The sequence below is a fragment of the Lithobates pipiens genome, unplaced genomic scaffold (assembly GCF_037356315.1).
Source record: "Lithobates pipiens isolate NorthernLeopardFrog02 unplaced genomic scaffold, aLitPip1_a1.2 Scaffold_18, whole genome shotgun sequence".
NCBI classification, from domain to species: Eukaryota; Metazoa; Chordata; class Amphibia; order Anura; family Ranidae; genus Lithobates; species Lithobates pipiens.
In genome coordinates this window covers 337,325,583-337,350,856 of record NW_027507758.1, presented here as the reverse complement: position 1 = coordinate 337,350,856, position 25,274 = coordinate 337,325,583, and the positions used below count along the sequence as shown (strand labels likewise).

At 42.0% G+C, this 25,274-nt stretch overlaps 1 protein-coding gene across 8 annotated transcripts in view; it reads left to right on the top strand.

Annotated features, from left to right (window-relative positions):
• The window catches only part of SENP6 (SUMO specific peptidase 6), a 157,535-nt gene that overhangs the window by 89,417 nt on the left and 42,844 nt on the right, over positions 1–25,274 (top strand). For 7 of the 8 annotated variants that reach the window (XM_077487361.1, XM_077487360.1, XM_077487364.1 and 4 more), the window contains 6 exons: positions 2,786–2,983; positions 11,609–11,832; positions 11,994–12,106; positions 12,881–12,997; positions 16,278–16,397; positions 21,940–22,032. In XM_077487361.1, coding sequence (XP_077343487.1) covers positions 2,786–2,983; positions 11,609–11,832; positions 11,994–12,106; positions 12,881–12,997; positions 16,278–16,397; positions 21,940–22,032 — 865 coding nt within the window. The remainder of the gene's footprint in view (positions 1–2,785; positions 2,984–11,608; positions 11,833–11,993; positions 12,107–12,880; positions 12,998–16,277; positions 16,398–21,939; positions 22,033–25,274) is intronic. The other variant, XM_077487362.1, reaches the window with a different exon arrangement.

Here is a 25,274-nt window from a genome sequence, read left to right as displayed (position 1 = left end):
AGTGGGGTATGCCTGTACAATGTAGCAAATACAGTTACCTTTTTATATTCATACTGCTGTGAGTTGTGCTGGGCAGTGAGGGTGCGATGCGATGTGCTGTCTACTGCTCTGTTGTGTGTTTTTTTTTTTTTTTTTTTTTTTTTTTTTTTTTACATTCCATTTAGGGCTCAACATAGCAGTGCTCTGTGATGTAATAAAGTAATATAGTGCAGCGCTGATGAAATAAACAATGCGATTATTTCCAATAAAAATTGATACAGTATATAAATGTGCAGATAAATACACAACAAATTAAGATTGCCCAACAATAATGAAAAATGTAAGCAAACCAACAGTGTTAGTGCATATAAAGTGCATATAGTCTATATAATATGGCAAAGAATAATCTGACTGTGAATCTGGGTGAACTGGTTGTCTGTAGATAATCCACCACCGTAAGCAAAGAGGCTTACCAGACAGGTTGAACCAAGCTAGGTGTATGCCTGATGGGTCAACCAAGCTTTTGGTGTAACACACCCAAGGAAAGGTACAGCAACCACGACTTCCAATATAGACCAATCTGGTAGGGATCCGTTAAAGTATTGACACCAATAGGTATCCACCATAGGTATAATGACTGAAATTCATAAGCGATACCTCTCAATATGACATATGGCAGAAGGAGAAAAATGGGGCCACTTATTGTGATTCTGTTTTAAATGTAAAACATTTATTTTAAAAAATGATAAAATGGTCACTCACATTTGAGACCACATTAAAAGCACATGGATAAAACCAAGTAACGCAGTGGCATCAGCAGAGCCCATCCCAGTGTTCTGTGATGTGGTGACATATGATGCCATCCAGTGCACTGTGAAAAAATGCAGCATGTCTAAATTTTTCTGCACCATGTCACACCATTGCTGGGGTTTGAACGGGCCACACGGTAAATGATTTCTCTTGTAGAGATTTGTAATTTACAGAGGCAGGAAACCAAGGCCTTTTTGACACTGCATGTGCTGTTTTATCAATGACAGTTTACACAGAAGCAGCAAGATCTGCTTCTGTGTTACGACTCAATTGCATCAACCTGCATGCTAAAAGCAGAAACCCACTAGCAAACATTTATTAAATTGCAGCTTACCAGTTCTTGGATGTGATTGCTGCATTCATTTTTCCATTTTAGGCTTTTTTTCCAGTTAATCTGATGTTTTTCAGCAGAACAAGCTCTCTTGCAGTGGGAGGGATGAGACCAGCCATTTACTACTGACAAGTAGTACTTAAAATGATCAGCTTTTATGTACAATATCTCACAAAAGTGAGTACATCCCTCACATTTTTGTAAATATTTTATTATCTTTTCATGTGACAACACTGAAGAAATGACACTTTGCCACAATATAAAGTAGTGAGTGTACAGCTTGTATGGCAGTGTAAATTTGCTGTCCCCTCAAAATAACTCAACACATGGCCAATACTGCTTTTTTTGCTTTGACTGCTTTACAGTGTTAGATGGAGTTTGGCTTCAATTTATTAGTGCATCTAACACTCCCCAGCCCCCCCCCCCCCCTCCATACTGTCAATGCTGCTGTTCAAAGGTGCCCCATGTTCTCCTTTATCCAGAGTGGGGACACTCTAATACAGGAGGTGTGATAATTGCAGGATAACCAGGTGAAAACAGAGGGGGGAAAAGCCCAAAAAAAGAACCAATGCAGCCATCACATTTAATAACTGGTAAACTACTATATATTACATTATTTTGTTTTATGTAACGCACCTCAATGTTATGGTGTGCTCAGAGCACATAGAGGTTGTTAAACCTGCATTGCTCTGCGCAGACCTTGGCTGCATTGCCCTGTGAATTGACTTTTTTACTAAACAAGTTTTGACAGTAAATGCAGCCAGGGTGTTGTGGGGGAGGAGCAGGGCACACCACACATACCCAAATAATTTAGATAAGGTTTTTCAGGTGTGATGTGCCCAAAGTTCAAGACTTGTTAAAAATAATTATTTACCAAAACACAATTATTTTGCTTTAAAGCATTATTAAACCCCAAAGCAAACATTTTTTTATATTGCAGCTTACCAATTCTTAGATGTGATGGCTGCATTTGTTTACTTTTTATTAGGCTTTCTTTTATTTTCACCTGGTGATCAGGGCAGTCTGTTGTTTTTCAACAGAATAAGCTTTCCTGCAAATGTATAATTTGAGAGTGTTTAGACAAACCATTTACCACTGACCGCTTTCATTTATGTAAAACTTTTATCCCAAAAGGAAGAACATGTTTTGCTGTAACTGCTTATACAGTATTTGCTGGAGTTTGGCTTCAATTTGTTAGTGTATTTAAATCTGCAAGGACATTAAAACTACCCTCCACCAGAATGACAGTGCTGCTGTCCAAAGGTGCCCTGTTCATTCAGAGTGGAGGCACATTAACACAGGAGGTGTGTTATTGGTCAGATCATCAGGTGAAAACAGGGGAAAAGGTAAAAAAGAATGCAGCCACCACATCTAATGATTGGTAAGCAGCAATATATAAAATTTTTGGTTTGGGGTTTAAGTCCGCTTAACAAACATTTCTCTGGTATGTAGAGATGAATGGATCTCTAATATCTTTTGGAGCAGAGGGGTGTAAATATATGATGATCAGTGTTACCCTATGACATTTATATCAAATGCGTTCTCCTAGATTTTTTGTTCCTATTTGATGTGTGTAACTCTGCAGCCTCAATTGTCAAAAATGAGCTCTTAATTTTAAGTTTAATTTTTTAGTCATGAAAATAATGCATTGTTTTTTACTTCTAGCAGCACCTGAAGATTCAGAAGATGATCATCTGGAGTTATTATTGAATACATCAGAGCTAATAAAGTGCGAATGGTGCAGTGCGCGAAAACTTTCAGTGGTGTTTTTCCAGAGTACAGCTTCCCATTGCCAGAAGCTTCGGTCACAGTTTAAGATGAACAGACAGAACGTTTTAGGATGGTATGATTCTAATTCTTCAAGTAAGTTTCTGCAACTCTAAAATTAGGTTTGAAAAGAACAGTTTGCCAACGGTAAATGAGTAGCACTGTAGATAAAATGTCAAAATGTGTACTGCTGTTAAAGGGTTCAACAAAAAAACAGAAAATTGCCTGCGCATATAAGGGGCATCTGTAGATAAAAACAAACTGTGGAGCTCTGACTAAAGCCTGGTACACACAGGCCGAATATCGTCTGGAATCAGACCGTTAACAGAAACTGTCCAACGTTCGGCCTGTGTGTACGGCAGCCTGTCCGGACAAAAGCCAGCTGAACGTCCAGCTTCTTTCGAAGGTTCATGCCAGAAAAACATCTGTTGATCAGCATCCAATCACCATTTACAGGCAATGGTTGCGAGCGCTGACCGATGTGTTCTGGGGGGGGGGGCAGTCGTCCTGTCAAAACACAATAGCTCAGGGGGAGGGTCGCTGTACTATCATCGGAAAGTTAGTACAGCAGCTCCTCCTGAGCTCTTCAGTTTTTTTTGTTTTTTGTTTGTTTTTTCCTTCAGCCTGCTGGGTTGAATGAAGAAAAAACTGATCACATGTACCGGGCATAAAGCTGAATAATTCCCTTGCTGTAGGTATAGGCCATTTACGCACCTCCTAAAGACTGACCGGAAAATACACCCAGGACTTTGCGAAGTGAGGCCCTGTTACTGCTCACTTCCGCCATCACAGAAGTGAGCTCTCAAACACTAAGCTCAGAGCTACTGCATCAGGGGAGACAAAATTCTTGTGAGGGTGTTTTCATCTGAGACCAAGCTCACTCTTGTGATGTTGGATGTGATCATTAATTACTAGGCCTCACTTAGCAATGTCCTAGCAACATCCTTGAAATGTTCCAGTCAGACTTCAAGAGGCGTGTAAATGGCCTTCATGTGTACCAAAGGCATTATGCAAAGTTAGTTAGAGCTGAAAAGTTAGTTTTTTTAACTACCAATAATACCTTACCTGCATTGACAGTTTTTTTGCAAAGCTGAATAAATCAAATAGTATCAGCCACCAATTTATTCTCCAGAGCCTCTGCTTTCAGTAAATATATATTAAGTGGTTTCTACGTAATTTTCTAGCAAAAAATGGCTGATTTTAACATGTGTATGAGAAATATCAAAATTGGCCTGGAGAGAGCGAGTGATTAAAAAAGTCACAGGTGCAATAGATTTGCAAAAGGAAAGGTTGTTTTTTTTTTTGTGCGTTTTCCTTTTTACAGAACCACACTACAGTCCGTTTAACATGGTTTCCTATGGGTCATGTTCATATCTGTGCCTTTTTATGGAAAGGGCCAGGACCTTTTTCTGTTTTTTTTTTTTTTTTTTTTTTTTTTTTTTTTAAAGTTTATTTTATTCTATAGACTTCAGTGGATCAAAAACATCTATTGAAAACTGCAAAATGCACCTGGAACATGCAAACTGCAACCTGCATAGGTGTGAACCAGGCCTTAACGCAGAGTACCTCCACACTTCTCAGATTTCAACTTCAGAGTTTAAATGTAATTGTTACTTTCAGCACAAGGCTTGTCTCACTAAGGCCACCAAACCCTCCCCGAAACCCCATTCACAATGAAGGGGGCACCCTCACTAATAAGAGTGGAGGGTTATATGTTGCAGTTTGCATCTCTCTGGACCACAGACATTCCAGACCTGTGAGTTCACTCTGAAGAGTACAAGATTTCAAAATTCATACTTTGTACGTTACAGGTTCACTTTACAACATAACTACTTCCAGTTTCTTGTCAACTACTTTTTACAGATACAGGGTACAGCTATATGAGCTAATTATGCTCCTAGCTATGCCAACCCCACCATGGGGTATTGAGAGGGACACTGGAGACATAACCCCTTCTCTCAGCAGTTTATCTTTTTCTGATGCTTTATCGATTATATAATAATATTTTAGGATGGGGAATCTGCCTCCAGTAGAACCTTTTCTGTTATAACCAATACCACCATAGGACAAGTTCAAGGGGTTCTACTCAAATCTGTTTACGGTACCAAAGCTCAACTGGGGTATCTATCCTTGACTTAAAGTCCATCAACAAATTCCTTCACTTTCCAAAATTCTGTATGGAATCAGCAAGGTTAGTAATTGCCTCTCTGAGGGCAAGGGGAGCACATTGCATCAGTGGACATCTTAGATGCCCATCTACATGTTCCATTTATCGATTGCATCAGAATTTTCTATGTATTCCAGTGGCAGATGGCCATTTTAAATTTGTTGCACTGCCTTTTGACTTGTTCTCTGCTCCTAGAGCGCTCACAAAGATTGTTCCATTGCTTGCCCTTCTCAGAACATCCAAGTGACAGGCTGTATGGTCGATCTTTTCCTACAGGATGCATCACCCTTGCAACTCTGAGTGAATGTCCAAAACACAAGTAAACTGGCTGGGTGATTAAATTGATTAAATAAAAAATAAAATAAAAAAAATCTGCTCTCCAATCTTCCATTGGCCTAGAGCAGGGGTAGACAACCTTGGCACTCCAGCTGTGGTAAAACAACAAATCCCATCATGCCTCAGTCTCTAGGAGTCATGCCTGTGATGGGCAGGGTCTTACAATGTCTCATGGAACTTGTAGTTTCACTACAGTTGGAGGGCCAAGGTTGCCTACCCCTGGTCTAGAGTATTCGGTTTCATTCTAGATGTCTCAGGCAAAGGTTCTTTCTCTAAGAGCCTATTCTTGACAACTGAGAACAAAAGAAACCCCTCAGTGAGCTTCATCATAAGAGTTCTGGCCCTAATGGTTTCCTCAATTGAGGCAGTTCCCTTCCTCCAGTTCCATTCAAGAACTCTCCAACTAAACATGCTGTCAGCATGGAAAATGCAGACCCTTTCCATGGATTTACCTATGCTTCTATCCCCCCAAACAAGAAATTCCTTGTCCTGGTGGATCATCACTTCAACTTAAACTCTGACAGTGGGAAAAAGCCTACCTCCCCTACAATTGCCATGTTCTTACAACAGATGCAAGTCTGGCTCAGGCTGGGAAATAGTCTTCCTGAACAGTTCAAGGGACATGACAAGGGAGGAGACCAAACTCTCTCCATCAGCATCTTGACACTCAGTGCTGTCCCTCCAGCACTGGATCCACCTTCTAAAGCAGGGGTCTCAAACTAGCGGCCCTCCAGCTGTTGCAAAACTACAAGTCCCATCATGCCTCTGCCTGTGGTAACCATGATTGTAACTGTCAGCCTTCCAATGCCTCATGGGACTTGTAGTTTTGCAACAGCTGGAGGGCCACCAGTTTGAGATCCCTGTTCTAAAGGGACACTCAATTCAGGAGAAGTCAAACAATGCCACCACAGTGGCATATATCATCCATCAAGGGGGCAGGAGGCACCTGGCTGCCTTGAAAGAAGCTACCAGATTTCTCTTGGGAACAGAAACTCGCTGCCCAGCGATTTCTGCAATTCACATTCCAAAAGTGGACATATGGCAGGCAGATTCTCTCGGCCAGCCGCCATCGCCTGCACCAAGAATAGTCTCTCTATCCAGGTGTGTTCATTACACTCGGTCAAAAATGGAGGCTCTGCATGTAGACATCCTAGCCCTTAGATACAGCAAAAAGTTTACCTCTATTTGTATCCAAAACAATGGATGGCCTTCCCTCCACTGAGCATTCTACTGCACCTGTTCCATAAAAACAGAAAGAGAGGAAGAACATGATTCTTCTGGCCCAGAAGAATCTGGGACACAGACAAACTCGGACTTCTTTCAGAAGACCCCCAAGCCTGTTGCCAACAAATTGGATCTGTTTTCTTAAGGCCTCCTCTTCTACCCTGCTTTAACGGTATAGCTTTTTAAACCCAGGTCCTAAAGGATAGAGAAGTCTCTGAATCTGTCATTCCTACCTTGCTGAAGGCAAGAAAAGTCAAATTCAGGAAGCTTTGTTATCGTATCTGGAAATCTTACTTTGACTAATGTAAGCTCAGTGAATAAGATACCAGCGATTACTTTTTACCCTGGGTTCTGGCCTTCCTTCAAATAGGAATTTTTTGCATTCCTTTATAATAAAAAACTTTTATTCAAAGTGTTTTCATGTGAGCGCTATCATCAGTCCTGTATCGACAGTAAAGAATCCTGGGACCATTCATGTGTGGGGTTGCTTCTCAGCCCAGTGAGTGGGCTGACTCACCATTTTGCCTAAGAACACAGTCATGAATAAAGAATGGTATAAAAACATTCTCTGAGAGCAACTTCTCCCAACCATCTTCTCCCAACCAAGAACAGTTTGACGAACAATGCCTTTTCCAGCATGATGGAGCCCCTGGCCTTAAGGCAATAGTGAAAACTATGTGGCTTGAGGAACAAAACATCACAATTTTGGGTCCATGACCAGGAAACCCCCCAGACCTTAATCCCATTGATAACTTGTGGTCAATCCTCGAGAGACTGGTGAACCAAAAAAACACAGATTCTGACAAACTCCAAGCATTGATTATGGAAGAATGGGCTACCATTAGTCGGGATGTGGCTCAGAAGTTGATTGACAGCATGCCAGGGCGAATTGCAGAGGTCTTGAAAAAGAAGGGCCAACAGTGTAAATCTTGACTCTGGGTAAATTTAATGTAATTGTCAATAAGCCTTTAACACTTATGAAATTCTTGTAATGATACTTCAGTATACCATAGTAACATCTGACAAAAAAAAAATCTAAAAACACTAAAGCAGCAGATTTTGTGAAAATGAATATTTGTTACATTCTCAACTTTTGGCCAAGGCTGTATGTCCAAGGCATAAAAGGCACCTCTCGGTGTAAATCAGTGTTTATCATAAGGGGGTGAAAAGATACACCAGTCGCTGCAGCACACTGGGCCTCTTACCCTTAGACAGACCACCAAATTATAAGTGGTCTAACAATGCTCAATCCTCCATCAGACACGATCTGGCTTCTAATAAACTTCACTGAGATTAGGAATCAATCTTGATCCATGATGTCACTGCACACGAGGACTGCAGCCATCTTGTAGGTTGGAAACTTCCATAGGATGTTAAAGTGGTTGCAAACCCCCCTGAGACATGTTTACATATAGGTAAGCCTATAATAAGGCTTGAATGGATAAATATAAACAGCACTTGCAGGCTACAAGTGCAAGTGAATAACCATAATAAACATTACACAAAAATATATCTTGTATAAAGTGCTTTGTGCTCCAAAAACTGCTTAAGTGCTCCGATAATATTGCTGGTACTCCACAAATATGGACGGTGTAGTGTGCCACACTTCTCTCTTGTGACCTCACTCACCAAGTGGTGTGAACCCACATCTTTGCAGTCTGGGGTCAAAGAAGCTGAGATCAGTAGTATCGAGTATAGGAAAAATGGATTTCTCTGGAGCCTCTCCCAATAGTGGTTTCCATAGATGTTCACAGGCGGTCAATCATACTTGTATGTTGGAGACAGAGAAGTAACCGATAGTGAAGTACTGTATAAATGGAGAAAATTGCGCTGACTATGCGCAACTTAAAAAAAAACACTTAAATGGGCATCAGTATGAAGTTCCGGGTGCGCCGTTGATTGGCGTGCTTTCCACAAAGAGCGGAAGCTATGTCAGCAGTTAAGAGACCGGAAGTGCGTCAAAGCATTTCTCCCCTTCTCCAGGATGTCATCAAGGACATCACTTCCGGTTTCGAATGATCTAATTTATATCTGAGGAGCGAGTCCCTCCTCTCCCACAACCCAATAGGAAGCAGCCAATTCCTTTAGGTGTTACAACAAACACTAACTTCCTGGGTAGAACATCATATCCTGTTGACATCTTATGTGCTCATAGAAACTTTTATTACAATCAATGATACATATTTTATTACTAGAAAAACATTACATCATATGAACTGGGGATAAAATTGTTTACAAAAAATATATTCATTATTAAAACCAGTTTATATCAAATTGTTAATTGATTATCTTAAAAACATATAGGGATGAGATAAAAATAGGAATAAAATGAAATTAGGAAAAAATAAAAATGAACATAAATTTACAAATAAAATTGGCAAGTAATATAAATGCAGATAAAATTCATGAATACCTATGTTTAAGCCAAACAGACTCCTAGTACCATGCCTATGGATCCACTGGGTCTCATTGTGTGCGATAGCTTTCTTAAGATTGGATCCTCTCCCCTCTACCTTATCAATTGTTTAAAACCTGTTTTAATTCTATTTACGTGCTCTCTCAGCCTGGTCCCTCAACTTCCTCGTGGTCCCCACACATACTGGAGACAGGGACAAGACAAACGGTACATAACGTGTGTGGACCCACAAGTAATACATTTCTTGATCTCCTCAGATCCACCATGAGAAGGTGAAACAAATTGGGTAGTTATCCTTTGCCTATATTTGGACGTTCTACAAATTACACATTTACCACAACTAAAAAAAACAGTTTGATCCAAAAGGGTAAAATACCTTTTGGGGGGATTAAAGACATTCAGTGCTTCATAAATTTTGGCCACAATTTATACTGCTACATATCTTTGGTAAAAATAATCAAAATTGGTGTATATTATGTGGTCGGTGAGAAAGTTAGTCTACAAGCTATGGTGACAATCTCTGAAAATTGATCACACTTGAAGTACTGACAGCCAATCTCATTTATTGAGACCCTAACATGCCAGGAAAGTACAAATACCCCCCAAATGACCCCTTTTTGGAAAGTAGACATTCCAAGATATTTAGAAAGAGGCAAGGTGAGGTTTTTGAAGTTGTAAATTTTTCCCACAATTCTTTGCAAAATAGTTTTCTTTTTTTTTTCTCCACAAAATTGTCATATCAGGTTATTTCTCACACACAGCATATGCATACCACAAATTATACCCCAAAAAATAACAATTAAAAATTAACACAGCAAAAAATAAAATCCGTAGAGGTGATCAAATACCACCAAAAGAAAGCTCTATTTGTGGGAAAAAAATTATAAAAATTTGAGTACAGTGTAGCATGACCGTGCAATTGTCATTCAAAGTACGACAGCGCTGAAAGCTCAGAATTGGTCTGGGCAGGAAGGTGTTTAAGTGCCTGGTATTGAGGTGGTTAAATCTCTCTCGTCATAGCCCTTTTCCTGAAATGTTTCTAGAATTATTTCAGCCTGAGTATCGTAGTCCTTCTTTTTTTATCGCAATTCCTTCTCACCCTTGTCTGTCTTTTTGGAATCCCACCTAATTACCTTGTGTGATGACAACTCCCTAGTGGGATATAATAAGGCTTACCTATATGTACTGAAAATATCTCCTAAACGTGTGCCAATTAGGAGATATTTAACTTGTAGTGTGTCTCTGTCGGCGCATGCACAGTGAAGAAACGGCCCTCCGAGCTGTTTCTTCTCCAGCGTGTGCCGTGACTGGCGTCCCACACACGGGAGTGTCGTCACGCGGCTCCAGCCAGTCAGAGGCGGAGTCTGCGGCCCCTTAAGGAAGAGGGACTAAGATTGAGGCTTCCACCAGTGTGAGCATTGCAGACATCATGAGCTTCGTTTGCAGATAAGTGCCACATAATGCATACTAGCCCATTATGCTTTTACTTTGCAGGGGAATAAAGAGGAAATAAAACCCATCAGGGGTTACTTCCTTTTTAAGACTGAATTGACCTTATTGTGAGTACAGTATTTTGGAATCTTTTTAATAAATATTAAAGTACATTTTATATACTACAGCATGAGGTTGTTTTTGTTCTCCTTTTGACACATGTATGGCGATCTGACCTTGTGAGGGATGATCCTAGAAGGGAGATCAAGATTGATTCCTAATCTCAGTGAATTCTATCGGAAGCCAGATTGTGTCTGATGGACAATTCAGTGTTGTTAGTTTATAATCTGGTGGTCTGTCTAAGGGTAAGCGGCCCAGTGTGCTGTGGGGTTGGTGGATGATCTTTTCACCCCTTATATAAGACTCTGAAGGTGCCTTTTATGCGTTGGACATATATGAACACTTTTTAGAGGACTTTTCTGTTGATAGAAAGCGCTGTATTTTTATTTCTTTATATCCCATGGTGTATGTATAAGTTTATAAGTTGCCTGTGTCCTGTATTGTACTCAATATATTGATTTTTCAGGTAAGTGAAAATTGCTTTTATTTACACTGCTTATTCAGCTGTTTGGGTTCAGTTTTGAATTTGATGTTTATGTAAAATGGTTTTACTATATTTATAAAATTATTATGGCATTACTGGATAGCGCCATCAGTTTACGCAGCGCTTTACATATACACTGTACATTCACATGAGTGCTTACGCTCTAAGGTCCCTAACTCGTATTCATACATACACATACTAGGGACAATTTAGACGGGATCCAATTAACCTACAAGCATGTCTTTGGAACGTGGGAGGAAACCTAGGCATCCTAGACCACTGATTGAGAGATCTATCTATCTATCTATCTATATCTATATATATATATATATATATATATATATATATATATATATATATATATATATATATATATATAAATATTATATCTCTCTCAATAAATCCTCCTCCTCCTTTCTGGATAGATGATCTACAGATAATGTACCGTATGTAAAATCTAGTATATGTAATAAAGTCCAAAGGACTTGAGCTTTCCTTTTTGACCAGGTGTTTTTCACACAAGTTTTTTTTATTCTTTCCTAGATGTGGAGGAACAATGTATTGTCTTAATCCTTGACCAGACCCTGAGCATGGCAGAGAATGCTCTTTTCGAAAAAATTTTAAATGAAATTGGAGTAAAAAATTCTATCCCAAATTTTTTCTCAAAAATTGGGTTTGATGAAGCTAACCGAAGACTTGTAGCTTTTACAAAACACCTGGAAGAAATCCCTCGCAATTCAACACCAAAGGACCATGCAGCACGAAATGTAAATTTTTTTTTATTATTGTGTTTTTCCTGATGTATTCAAGCTGTGCATTCCTACCTTGTGCATAGGCAGTTTATTAAAATGTAAAACCAACTGAGACATTAAAATTTCATAAAAGCAATTTTTAGCAGACCACTGAGAGTTGTCTACTTGAAACACAGGTGATCTCAGAAACGCGAATGAAGCTGCGCAATTCTACAGCACAGTTGCAGTTTTTTGATGATGAAGACGAAGCTGGCGACACACACAGCGTCTTCGTTGGTCCCATTGAAAAGTATGTACTTGTTTACCAGTAAGAATTGATGATTCCTAGCAACTTATAGAATTATATGGAATGTGTCTATAGTTCTAGGGAAAAAATGTGGCAAGCTTATGACTGTAGTTGACTATACTTGGCAGAAGCCATAAATATCTATAATGTAGTAAAAGAAATTCTCCAAGAAGAAACGGTCAATACGTTTCTTACAATAAAGCAATGTGGTCGTGCCCTCATATGTAAACGGCGTTCGCACCAAACATGCAGTATCACTCAAACGTTATGGCGAGAGCAATAATTCTAGTTGTAGACCTCTAGAACTCTAAATGGGTAATCTGTTAAAAAATAAAAAAATAAAAAATAAAGCTTCACCTATGGAGATTTTAGTACCGTAGTTTGGCACCATTCCACAAGTGTTCCCATTTTTAAAGCATGATATGTATGTTGGGCATCTATTTACTCAGCATAACTTCATCTTTTATAGTTTATCAAAAATGGGTTATTCATCGATTTCCTTCCTCGGGAAGGATTTTTTTTCCCCTGCTGAAGCAAAATGGATCATGCTTTATTCTTCTCTTTTTTTTTTTTTTTTGCTTTTGCCTTCCAGACTATGTAACTATGTACCAGAAGGGTTGGAACACATGATCCATTAAGTGAGCCTTGAGCTCTAGAGTAGAAGACAGTGGCATATTCTATAGTACTCTGTTGCTAGTTTTACATGTCCCTTTTGTAAAAGTTTTAAGGTGAACTTTCATACTACAGTGTACACATTAACTTTTTGTTCCTTTTTAGATTGATTGTATATCCTCCTCCTCCTGCAAAAGGTGGAATCTCCGTTACAAATGAGGATCTCCATTGCCTAAATGAAGGAGAATTTTTAAATGATGTAATTATTGATTTCTACCTAAAGTAAGTTACCTATTTTGCTTTTATTGAATTCATTTTTTTTTTTTATTTAAAGGGCACTTATAAGTTGGAATTCTCTGGTTTGCAAACCATGCAGTTAAACGTTCACAGTTCCTAATCAACGTTCACAGTCCCTAATCATTTAGGAAGAAGGTTCACCAAGCTTAACCACTTGACCACTGGGCACTTAAACCCCCTCCTACCCAGACCATTTTTCAGCTTTCGTGCTCTCACACTTTGAATGGCAGCTACTCAGTCATGCAACACTGTACCAAATTAATTTTATTCAGTTTTTTCCCACAAATAGAGTTTTCTTTTGATGGCATTTGATCACCTCTGGGTTTTTTATTTTTTGCGCTATAAATGAAAAAAGACCGAAAATTTTGGAAAAAAACGCATTTTCCTTTGTTTCTGTGATAAAATTTTGCAAATCATTAATTTTTCTTCATAAATTTTGGCCACAATTTATACTGCTACATATCTTTGGTAAAAATAACCCAAATTAGTGGATATTATTTGGTCTTTGTGAAAGTTAGAGAGTCCACAAACTGTGGTGCAAATCATACAAAATTGATTACATCTGATGTACTGGTGGCCTATCTCATTTCTTGTGACCCGAACAAGCCAGAAAAGTACAAATACCCCCCAAATGACCCCTTTTTTGAAGGTAGACCTTCCAAGGTATTTAGTAAGCGGCATGGTGAGTTTTTTGATGTTGTCATTTTTTCCCACAATTCTTCGCAAAATGAAGATTTATTTATATTATTTTTTTTCCACAAAATTGTCATTGTAATAGGTTTTCTCACATGGCATGTGTATACCACAAATAATGCCCCAGAATAAATTTTGCTACTCCTCCTGAGTATTACAATACCACATGTGTGGAACTTTTCCACAGCCTGGCCACATAGAGAGGCCCAACATGCAGGGAGCGCCATCACGTGTATTCGGGGCATAAATTACACATCTAACTTGTTGACTACCTATTACACTTTTGAAGGCCCTGGAGCACCAGGACAATGACACGTGACACCGACATGGCACTGACACATGGCACTGATGTGGCACTGATGACAGATGCCACTAATACGTGGCACTGGTGACAGGTGCCACTAATACGTGGCACTGGTGACAGGTGGCACTGGTGACAGGTGGCACTAATTTGTGGCAGTGGGGGCAGATGGCACTGACAGGTGGCAGTGGGGGCAGATGGCACTGACAGGTGGCAGTGGGGGCAGATGGCACTGACAGGTGGCAATGGGGGCAGATGGCACTGACAAGTGGCAGTGGGGGGCAGATGGGCACTTTATTTTCGGGTTTTTTTATTTGTTTTGTTTTTTTTACTAACCTCTACATCTCTGCAGCGGTTCATCTCTCCCTCTTCGCGCGCTGTCTGTGTGAGGAGGGAGAGCTGGCGATGAGAGATGATCTCATATGTTTACATATGAGATCATCTCCCATTGGACAAGCTGTAAACGGCCGCTGTGATTGGCCGTTTACAGCGATCTGTGACTGGCTGTGTCCGAGGGACACGGCCAGCACAGAACTTCCCCGATGTGCGCCCGCGGTGGCGCACAGAGAGGAAGTAAATAAAAGGACGTCCAGACGCCCCCTCCCGGCAGATGGCGTCCGCGCTGTAGCTGTCTTTTGGCTATAGCGCAGGCACGAAGTGGTTAATTAAAATGTTATAGAATCACTCTGGCTAGTTATTAGAATTTTCTTTTGTCTGAAACTTTCTCCCATTTTCATGCATGCTTATCCTGGAAGCAAACAGCTGCCCGTTTTTTATTATTTTTTTAGTTAAAATGTCACTAAACAATCCATATGCATTTATTACTTAATGGCCATATAATTTATTTTTCCTGAAGATATTTCTTGCTGTGGTTTTCTGTCCTCCAAGCTCCTGGACCTTTTTTTAGGCTTACTTTTTTCTAGGCTTACTTTTTTCTTTGTTTTAATCTGATCTGGCCCAGATACACATCTATTAGAAAGCCTAAAAGATAAAATGTGCTCCGATCTGCCACCTGGTGGACTTAAAAAGCTATGCAGTCTACAAAGCTAATACAGGTGTATATATAATACGGTATATACATCTTTCTATCTTTTTTTTTCTTCCTTGAAGAATAAGGTTTTATTTCGTTTTCACATATAAAAGTACAGGCATTGAAAGAAAATGGCTTTCTTTCATCATGGTGGTCCCATATGTAATCTCCGATAGAAAAATTCAAGCGACATAGTCATTCCACATAGACGTCAGACAGTGGAAGCAAAGCAACCTACATTGGGGGGCTAACCAAAATTCATTGGAATAATAGGATATTGTTTGACATAGAAGCACAATCCACACCTCATGATGAGTGTGAGTGTAAGTGGATAAGAGATCCAGAGCTGTCTGCATGGGTGTGTTGCCAAGGTCTCAGACAAGAGTTGTACTAGCTGGGGAATGGACCTGTTGATGCAGTAGGGCAGAAAAGGAGAATGTAAAGAACAGAAAAGGAAAGGGCAGGTAAGGTAAAGGGTGTAAAGAGAGAGGGGAGAAGTTGTTGCAAGAATGGGAGAGACCTAGCTCAGCCATGTGGCCAGAAGATTTCACGTTTAAGAGGAAATGGTTAAACAAGGAGAGTCTGTAAAGAATATCCAGATACCTTTGGGGACCATGTACATAGAAAAATGGGTCATGGTGATTTGCTACTAGCTCCTCAAGGTGTTGTATGAGTTAAGCAATCCATTTCGGGATCGTGGGAGCATCCGTCAGAAATGCCTAGCAATTACATTTTTAGCTGCTATTAGAAGCATAATAGTCCCTTTTTTTCCTGGATAAAGATGTTGGTGTGCACATAGGAGGAAAACAAGGGTCGCGGAGACACAGAGCTTGGAAAAAAAAACAAGCTAACAAAAAAACATTCAAACTGGTTTTAAAAAGCTTTTAGACTGCAAGTGAACAGTATGGCATAGATGCCATTCTGGTTTCCACTGACAGCCCTGGGGACTCAATCTGTCAGCTGTAGCTGGATTTTAGAGCTCAGCAAAGTGTTGGCTTCTGGTTTTCAAAGGGGACATTTGTAAACCTATTCCTCAGCACAGGGCACCATGCTGGGAATAGTTTAAATACAGATTGTGTCTGTAACGGTGAACTAAATCATGCACAGAGTTACAGGTAAGGGTTTTGTTAGGTTATGTAGTATTAACATCTCTATAAGTGAAGCAAATGTATGCAGTAAACCTTTTGTCATTTATCATTACAGCCTTTTTTCTTTTTTTTTCTTTTTTTTCTTCATACCAGGTATTTAGTTCTTGAGAAATTAAGAGAACATGCAGATAGGATCCATATTTTTAGTTCTTTTTTCTATAAACGCCTCAATCAGAGAGAGAGGAGGAACTTGCAGGATACCGCTAACTTGACGTAAGTTTGCTTTTTAGCTGATTTAGTCCTTGTTGCTTTTTCTTGTCCCATATGCTATGCAGATTATATAAGACTTTTTTATGTTTTAAAAAGCATATAGCAGCTTTCATTGACATCACTGCACAAAACTGATGTAAGCTGGAATTTGATTTGTTACTGCAATTCTTTTCCTTTAATGGTATATAATGTTTCCCTTTCCCCCTGGTTAAATTGCTTTATTTTGATTGTCTTTTACTTGGATCATTACATTAGTTGCTAGAAAAAGGCAGTCTGCAGTTTTATTATTTAAAGGGGTTGTAAAGTCTCAAGGTTTTTCACCTTAATGCATTCTATTTGCTGCAGCTGCTCCCCTTTTTCTTACCTGAACCCGATCATTTAATAGCAGCAGGAGCCATTGGCTACCACTACTGTCAATTAAATCCAGTGACACGGGGTGGGGCAGAGTCCTGCTGTCTGTGTCAATGCACGAAGCAGCGGGACTTGTGAGTGGCCCCGAATGGGTGCCCCCAGGGAATGTGGGTGTCCATGGGGGCACCCGATGAGGAGGAGGAGCCAGGAGCGCTGACAGGGCACCCCAGGTAAGTATAACATGTTTGTTTAAAAAAAAAAATATATATATATATATATATATATATATATATATATATAAAATATACACGCGCGCACACATTTATTTATATATTTATATATATATATATATATATATATATATATATATCCCAAAAGTGAGTACACCCCTCACATTTTTGTAAATATTTATTATATCTTTTTATGTGACAACACTTTTCTACAATATAAAGTAGTGAGTGAGTGTACAGCTTGTATAAGGCCTCTTTCACGCGGGCGGCTGTTCTGCCGCTGTTAAAAGCATGTTTTGTTAGAAATTCCAAGACTCCAGGCACAGCAATCACTTGCAGTTGTACATTGCGATTAGCTGCGTTTACAGTGAAACATTCTTGCCATTTCTTATGTGCTTCCTGTTGTTCTTTCCTTGTTGCCGCTGCTATCCGCAGGTGAAATGGTACACTGCAATTACCTGCGGTTATGTACAGATAGCTGTGTTAAATCGGTCCCGGACGCAGTCAAATTTATTTTTTCTAACGGCACAAAACCCCATGTAACGAAAACGTCACTAAACGCAGTGTGTGAATGGGGCCATAGGAAAGTATTGTGTGAGTTTAGGTGCGGGAGATAACTTCATCTATCTGCAGTTAAAAGCTGAATTCTGTTCACCTGTGTGAAAGGGGCCTAACAGTATAAATTTGCTGTCCCCTCAAAATAACTCGGCACACAGCCATTCATTTCTAAACTTCTGGCAACAAAAGAGTGAGTATAAAAAGTGAAAAAGTGAGTGAAAATGTCCAAATTGGGCCTAAAGTGTCAAGATTTTGTGTGGTCAGCATTATTTTCCAGCACTGCCTTAAGGTTACCACTGGAGTCCTCTTCCACTCCTCCATGATGACATCACAGAGCTGGTGGATGTTAGAGACCTTGCGCTCCTCCACCTTACATTTGAGGATGTCCCACAGATGCTTAATAGGATTTAGGTCTGGAGACATGGTTGGCCAGTCCATTGCCTTTACCATCAGCTTCTTTGGCAAGGCAGTGGTTGTCTTGGGGTTGTGTTTGGGGTCATTATCATGTTGGAATACTGCCCTGTGGCCCAGTCTCTGAAGCAAGGGGATCATGCTCTGCTTCAGTATGTCACAGTACTTGCTGGCATTCATGGTTTCCTCAATGAACTGTAGCTCCCCAGTTCCGGCAGTATTCATGCAGCCCCAGACCATGACACTCCCACCATGCTTGACTGTAGGCAAGACACTTGTCTTTGTACTCCTCATCTGGTTGCCGACACACACGCTTAAGGCCATCTGAACCAAATAAGTTTATCTTGGTCAAATCAGACCACAGGACATGGTTCCAGTAATCCACGTCCTTAGTCTGCTTTTCTTCAGCAAACTGCGGGCTTTCTTGTGTATCATCTTTAGAAGAGGCTTCCTTCTGGGACGACATCCATGCAGACCAATGTGGTGCAGTGTGCAACGTATGGTCTTAGCACTGAAAGGCTGACCCCCCCCCCCCCACCCCTTCAACCTCTGCGGTGCTAACAGCACTCGAATGTCTTATTTCCAAAAGACAACCTCTGGATATGACGCTAAGCATGTATGCTAAACTTTGGTCAACCATGGTGAGGCCGTTCTGAGTCGAACTTGTCCTGTTAAACTGCTGTATGGTCTTGGCCACTGAGCTGCAGCTCAATTTCAGGGTCTTGGCAAGCTTCTTATAGCCTATGCCATCTTTATGTAGAGCAACAATTATTTCTCTTATATTCACCGACCGACACAGCTCCTCTCTGTAACTAAATGGGTTTGTTAGCCTGCCACTAGGAGAAACTAGGCAAAATTGTAACACAATACACAGAATTGTCAGTACCACCCAGGGGGCGGACCCTGTGCTAAAAACCCTCCCTGCTGCCCCAGCAGCTTCACTTTTATTTTGCCTAGTGAAGGAGAATGACCTAGGAACCCTGCAGGCCCTTCGGTCCATTCTCTGGGAAGTCGTTTCAGGGGCCACCTCACCTCCTTCTCTTCTCTCCCACGTCCCTATCTTCCCTCCCCCCCCCCCCCCCCCCCGGGGGGGGGGGGCTGCATTCGTCTGCTGTGCAGTGTGTGCACAGGAGATCGCTGGGTCTCTCACCTGTATGGGGTCTGTGCAGTTAGCGATGGTCCTAGTTCCGGTGTGGGGGGGTCCCAAAAAGGTGCCTGTGGGGATATTTTGCTGTGTTTGAGGCAGCACTGTTCCTCTCACCGCATGGTGCTGTCCAGTGGCCATTTTGGATGAGGGCAGAGCAGGTTCCCCTTGTGAGCTTCAGCAGCCATTTTCTGTAAGATTTCCCTATTAAGATCATTGGCAGCCATTTTCTTGAAGCCTGAGCGCTTTTTTTTCACTGCAGCTCTCTATTGACAGCATGCCATGTGCTATTACATGCTGTTTCCTGTGTATACAGGACGCTGGGCAGCCATTCCCTGAACGCTGATGCAAGCTCTGAAGATCGTTTCAGCTCTCTCCTCTCCTGCTGCTGCCGACACAGCTTCTTCACTCTGCAGTTGGGTAACCTCCTGGGGACTACAGGCATGGCTAGTAACCGACACAGAACACCTCAGGGATCTATTGGCCTCCCGTCTCAATCGGAAAGGTGCCCAGATTCGTGTCCAGGACAAGAGATCCGTGGGCAGACGCGCTGGTGGCTCCGTGGGATCAGTACCAGCTGATCTACGCCTTTCCTCCACTGAAACTTGCCGCGTCTGCTTCCAAGAGTGGAAGCCGAGGGGATTCCAGTAATCCTGGTTGCCCCAGATTGGCCTTAGCGTCCCTGGTACGCAGACCAGGTGTGTCTGGTGGCAGACGCTCCCTGGCAACTGCCACTGCGAGAGGACCTTCTATCTCAAGGTCCAATCTTTCACCCTGCTCTATCATCGCTGGCTTTAACAGCATGGCTATTGAGAGCCAGGTGCTGAGGAACCGGGGTCTGTCGGACTCGGTGATTCCTACTATGTTGAGGGCGTGAAAATCTTCACGGAAGATATACCATCGTACCTGGAAGGCCTACATCTCCATGTGTGAGGAGAAAGGATGGCATCCACGCAACTTTTCTATAGCCAGGATCCTGCTGTTTCTTCAGCAAGGAGTAGACCAGAAGTTGGTGTTAAGCACCATTAGGGGCAAATTTCAGTCTTGACTTTCATTTTTCAGCGACCCCTGGCGTCTCACTCATTAGTGAGTACCTTTGTTCAGGGGGTACGACATGTAGTCCCTCCGGTGCGTCCACCGTTACCCCTATGGGATTTGAACCTGGTGTTGTCTTCGCCTTCAAAGGCCGCCATTTGAAAACATCAGGGAGATTCCCCTGTTGACTCTTTCCCAGAAAGTGGTCTTTCTAGTGGCCATCACATCGGCCAGGAGGGTTTCAGAACTGGCGGCCTTGTCATGCAAGTCGCCTTATCTGGTCATTCACAGGGATAAGGTGGTGTTGTGTCCGCAACCAATCGGAACATCTTGGGCCTTCCGACACCAAGCGTCTGTCGCTCAGGTGTGTAAGGCGGCGACCTGGTCGTCTGTCCATACGTTTACCAACTTCTACAAGGTAGACGTCAGTGCATCGGCTGATGCCTGTTTTGGCCGCAAAGTTTTGCAGGGGGCCGTGTAGTTGCAAGTAAATATGCAATCTTTATTTTTTCCTGTTTTTTTTAGATAGAAAAGCAGTACTGTTTTGCTAATGCACTGTTGCATTACTTCCTCAATGTTGCGGTCTGGGGGATCACTCCTGTGGAGGATACTCGGTTATATGGTGGTGTTTTTCCACACACTGCTGTTTTTTTTTGTGTCGGTCGGTGAAATACAGAGAAAAGGATTTTACGGCGATTACAAAAATCCTATTTTTTTTCAGATGCTCAGAGAGTTCTTTTCCATGAGGTGCCATGTTGAACTTCCGGTGACCAATATGAGAGAGTGAAAAGATATTATAAAATATTTACAAAAATGTGAGGGGTGTACTCACTTTTGTAAGATACTGTGTGTGTGTCTATATTTATAATGGTATTTCTAATTTTGGAAGAATCTAGTTTTCCACTTTCTATAAAGTATTTCATCTCTACACTGCTTGCATTGTGACTAATTGTGATATAGTTGGTATTGCTGAGCTTCAACGGTGCTATGGGTGCAGCATTGCATCTCTCCAACATATCCTTTTTTTTTCCCCCAGAGTTATGCAGTCTGGGCACAGAAACCCATTAAAGAGGTTCTGTGAAAGCTATGACCCAAATAATGCAGAGCGCCAAGCAGAGGCTAACTTACTAGTTGTTGGTATTGCCTGTGGTCAGTTGATACTTTACTGACTTACTATGCCTTGTGCAGCGCTCTGTGAAGGCAGGCATCTAGGCAGAGGCAGGGTTTACTTCCTCGTGTCAGAGCCTCATGCAAGGAGAACATTAAGCAGGGTGCTAGTGATCTATATCTCACACTACAGATGTGCAAGTTTTGTGTTACTTTTGAAGCAGATGTGTTTTCCAAGTTACGTTGAGTCGCATCATATGAAGCCTTTCAGTTGTAGCTCTATAACTTGGCTGATTAGTAGTGGGTATGGTGGTTACAGGCGCTGTTGGTCATTACAGCACAGGCCATGGGAGTTCTACCTCACAGTGAGGAAAATTGAAGTGAATAAACTCTCTAAAGAAAAAATTTTGTTTAAGCATATAAATAATGCCAAAATTGTAAGAATTATATTTTAGATTTTAATTATATTTTAGAATGCCACTACACGCAATATAAAGAGGGCTCCTTGAGATGCTTGCATTGTTAATTGCTTGGAGATCATTGTGTGTTTCACATTCTAATTTTTTCCTCCTCAATGCAATAGCTTTCTGTTTCAGGAGTTTCTGGAATAAATAGTTTTGTATTTAATTGCTAGATGTGTTTCACTTATTGTTCAGGAAAAAAAAAAAATCAAGCAAAGCTTGAGTAATTTGTTGTTTCCATTCCCCAGGCTGCAGCAAAGGAGGCATGGAAGAGTTAAAACCTGGACTCGGCATGTGGACCTCTTTCAGAAAGACTTCATTTTTGTTCCACTGAATGAAGCGTATGTAGAATCTTGAAATGTAAATCGCTAACTACTTAGCTTACTCGTTTAAATATAACCAACTGTTGCTACATGAAATCCAAATCTTGGGGTCATAAAGCAACCTTGTGGTATACCCCTGTGTCCAGGTCTTACCGGAGACTAGCAGACTGAGTGTGCAGGTTTTTATGGACATGGCGGTAGCTCTGTGCTCTGCCTGGGAGATGGGAAGTTCCATGCCCAGAGTGCTGAGCGAGAAGTACAGTGGTTGTATATGAGCACAAGGGGGTACTGTAAGAGGTATGGATGACCAAACAAAAGGCCTAGGCCACGTATGTCCAAAGTCCAGCCCGCGGGCCAAGCACAGCCCGCGTTCCGGTTTTGCGTGGCCCGCCTAGTAATTTTGACATGTATATCTTTTGTGGCCCCCAATGAATCCCTGCGCACCGGGGGCCACAAAAGATATTCATGTTGGCTGCCTAGGCGCCGAAAGGGAGGGGGCGGGTAGAGTGCTGTACATACAGAAAGGAGTATTTCTTGTTTACACATCTGCCTCTGTAAAAGGAAGTGCCGTCTCCTGCACTGCCATTGGACAAGTGTTCTGTCCATTGTAGGAAGTGGGACTTTCTATTAAAGAGGCCGCTGGGAAAACAGGAGTTTCTCCAGCATGTCTGTTGGCACTCGTCCCGTTCCCTGCAGCTGGGCATGAATCGGGCTGCACTGATGGCAATGGTGAGTCTGCATTCGGGGCAGTTACGGAGCTGCATTCGGGGCAATGGGGGAGCTGCATTAGGGGCAATGGGGGAGCTGCATTCGGGGCAATGTTTTCTGCATTCATGGCATTTGTGGGGCTGCAGATGGGCACTGACCCTTATTTGCTTCACATTTCTTTATTTAAAATTTTACGATTTTTTTCAATGAAAATTCCCACTTAAAGTGAAGGTGCGTGTTATACTTTGATAATTACAGTATATCCAAATAACATGCCCGGGCTCATCTCTTCACCACTCACAGCTACAAAGGCAGGAGAATGCTTGTTGTGTATTAGTGCTCGGACATACACGCTTAGACCAAATTTTAATGGTTCAAAGAATGTCAGACAAATGTCAGACAAAATGGTTGGCCCTCACTCATGTTCACTTCATCAAATCTGGCCCTCTTTGAAAAAAGTTTGGACCCACCTGGCCTCGGCTTGAGCAGTGATACTTACTGCAAGAGGAGGCCAGGAGGCTTAATGTTTTACTTTCCTGTTTAGAGGTGGAAACCCCTGCAAGGGTAACCTTTTTTGTTTTCTTAAACCTTTGTTCTTAAAATGATCTTAAATTGGGGCCTGAAACCTATTTCTCAGCTAGATTAAACTTACTGGAAAGCACTACTCGTTGAGTAAAACTCCCAAAATATCACTACTGCATGGGAGGGACTGAAAAAGCTAGTTGTAGGATTTTTGCAGTTTTTTAGTGGGAAATGCAATAAACAAATGTGCATCCTAATAATTGTTAATAAATAATAAAATAAATTACATGCATTATATTTGCACTGCAGAAACCTGCACAAGATAAGTAGCAGCTTGCTTGAGACTCATAAATGTAAACTTTTGCAATCACATCTGAGTATGAATAAACTTCCTGTAATTGCTAATCTTAAAAGGTACTGTAATCTGTGATTTTTTTTTAAGGAACTGTAGTGTAAGGTCTGACGAACTCCAAGCTGCATGGGGAGAATAGGAAAGATGTACAGTGCCTTGAAAAAGTATTCATATCCCTTGACATTTTCCACATTTTGTCATTTTACAACCAAAAATGTAAATGTTTTTTATTAGGATTGTATGTGATAGTCAAACACAGAGTGGCTTATAATTGTGAAGTGGAAGGAAAATGATAAATGGTTTTTTAATTTTTTTTTTTTTTATTACAAATATCTGAAAAGTGTGGTGTGCATTTCTATTCCGTCCCCTTTACTCTGATACCTCTAGATAAAATTTAGTGAAACTAATTGCCTTCAGAAATCACCTAATTAGTAAATAGGGTCCACCTGTGTGTAATTTAATCTGCGTATGAATACATCTGTTCTGTGAAGTCCTCAGAGGTTTGTTAGAGAACCTTAGTGAACAAACGGCATCATGAAGGCCAAGGATAAAGTTGTGGAGAAGTTTAAAGTAGGGAGCGCGGAGCTCTGGCCACCCGAGAGGACAGGCTTTGGCCTACCACGGGGAACGGCGGCCATCTTGCTCCCCCCAGATGCCACACCGACGCTGCCTCTGGCTGATCACCTGCCCTGAGACCGGCTCTCCTCCTACTCGACCACAGGGGACATCCAGCCTGCCACCCGGGGGGCCTGCAATCCTCCCGTTCCGCCCAACCCAGAGGGACCTGGTAAGGCATGGCGGCAGTCTTGCTGCACATGGCGGCCTCGCCTTGTCTCCTGGGCCCAATCCAACCCCATCCACCCCCAGGAGCACCCTGGCCTGGCCCATCGAGACCCCGACGGGGATATTGAATAAGCGACCACCCCCATCTGGCCCCAGTTGCAGCCATGGCTGGGATGGGACATCCTGGCCTAGCAGACTGTGGCCCTTGACTGAGACACCCACAAGCATCTACCCCCATCAGTACACGGGCTGCAGACATGGCCCCGGAAACCATGAGAGGTGGCCATCTTGCTCCACCCAAGCTGCTGTATCCACATACGCTCCTGATCTGCTTCACTCCTCTGAGCCTGAATCACTAACTGCACAGCCACAAGAGTGGCCCAGTGGGGTCAGCACCCACCTCTGGTCCCGGTCCCTACAATTCTGCAGAGAAGTGTGACCGACCATGTATGGCTAAAGAAATGAGCTGCTGAGCTCCGTGACTGCCTGTAGCAGACAGGGTATACTTCAGCCATCGCACATCCTTGAAAAGTATGTCTGCGCACAGTTCTCGATCCACTGAGTCCATGGATCTACAACAGGGCACAATCCAGCGATACCTGCTCCGCACATCTGTCCAATTCCTGCACTCCCAAAGACAAGATGGTGCTGGCTCGAAACCCAGGAAAAGGCAAGCCTCTTCCCGCTGCTCAGCCGGAGACAGACAGCGAGGAATCGGAGGCCCCTCCCCCCCCCCCCCCCCGGCCCGGCACTCGGACCTACCAGCTGTGGCGTCCAGATCTGGGACTCCCATTGCCCTGCTTCCGGACACAGGCCCTGGGGATGTGGCCCCTCAAGCCCCAGGAGAATTGCCTAGATATGAAGCCTCGACCCTTCTGGCGGCCTTCTGAGTGGA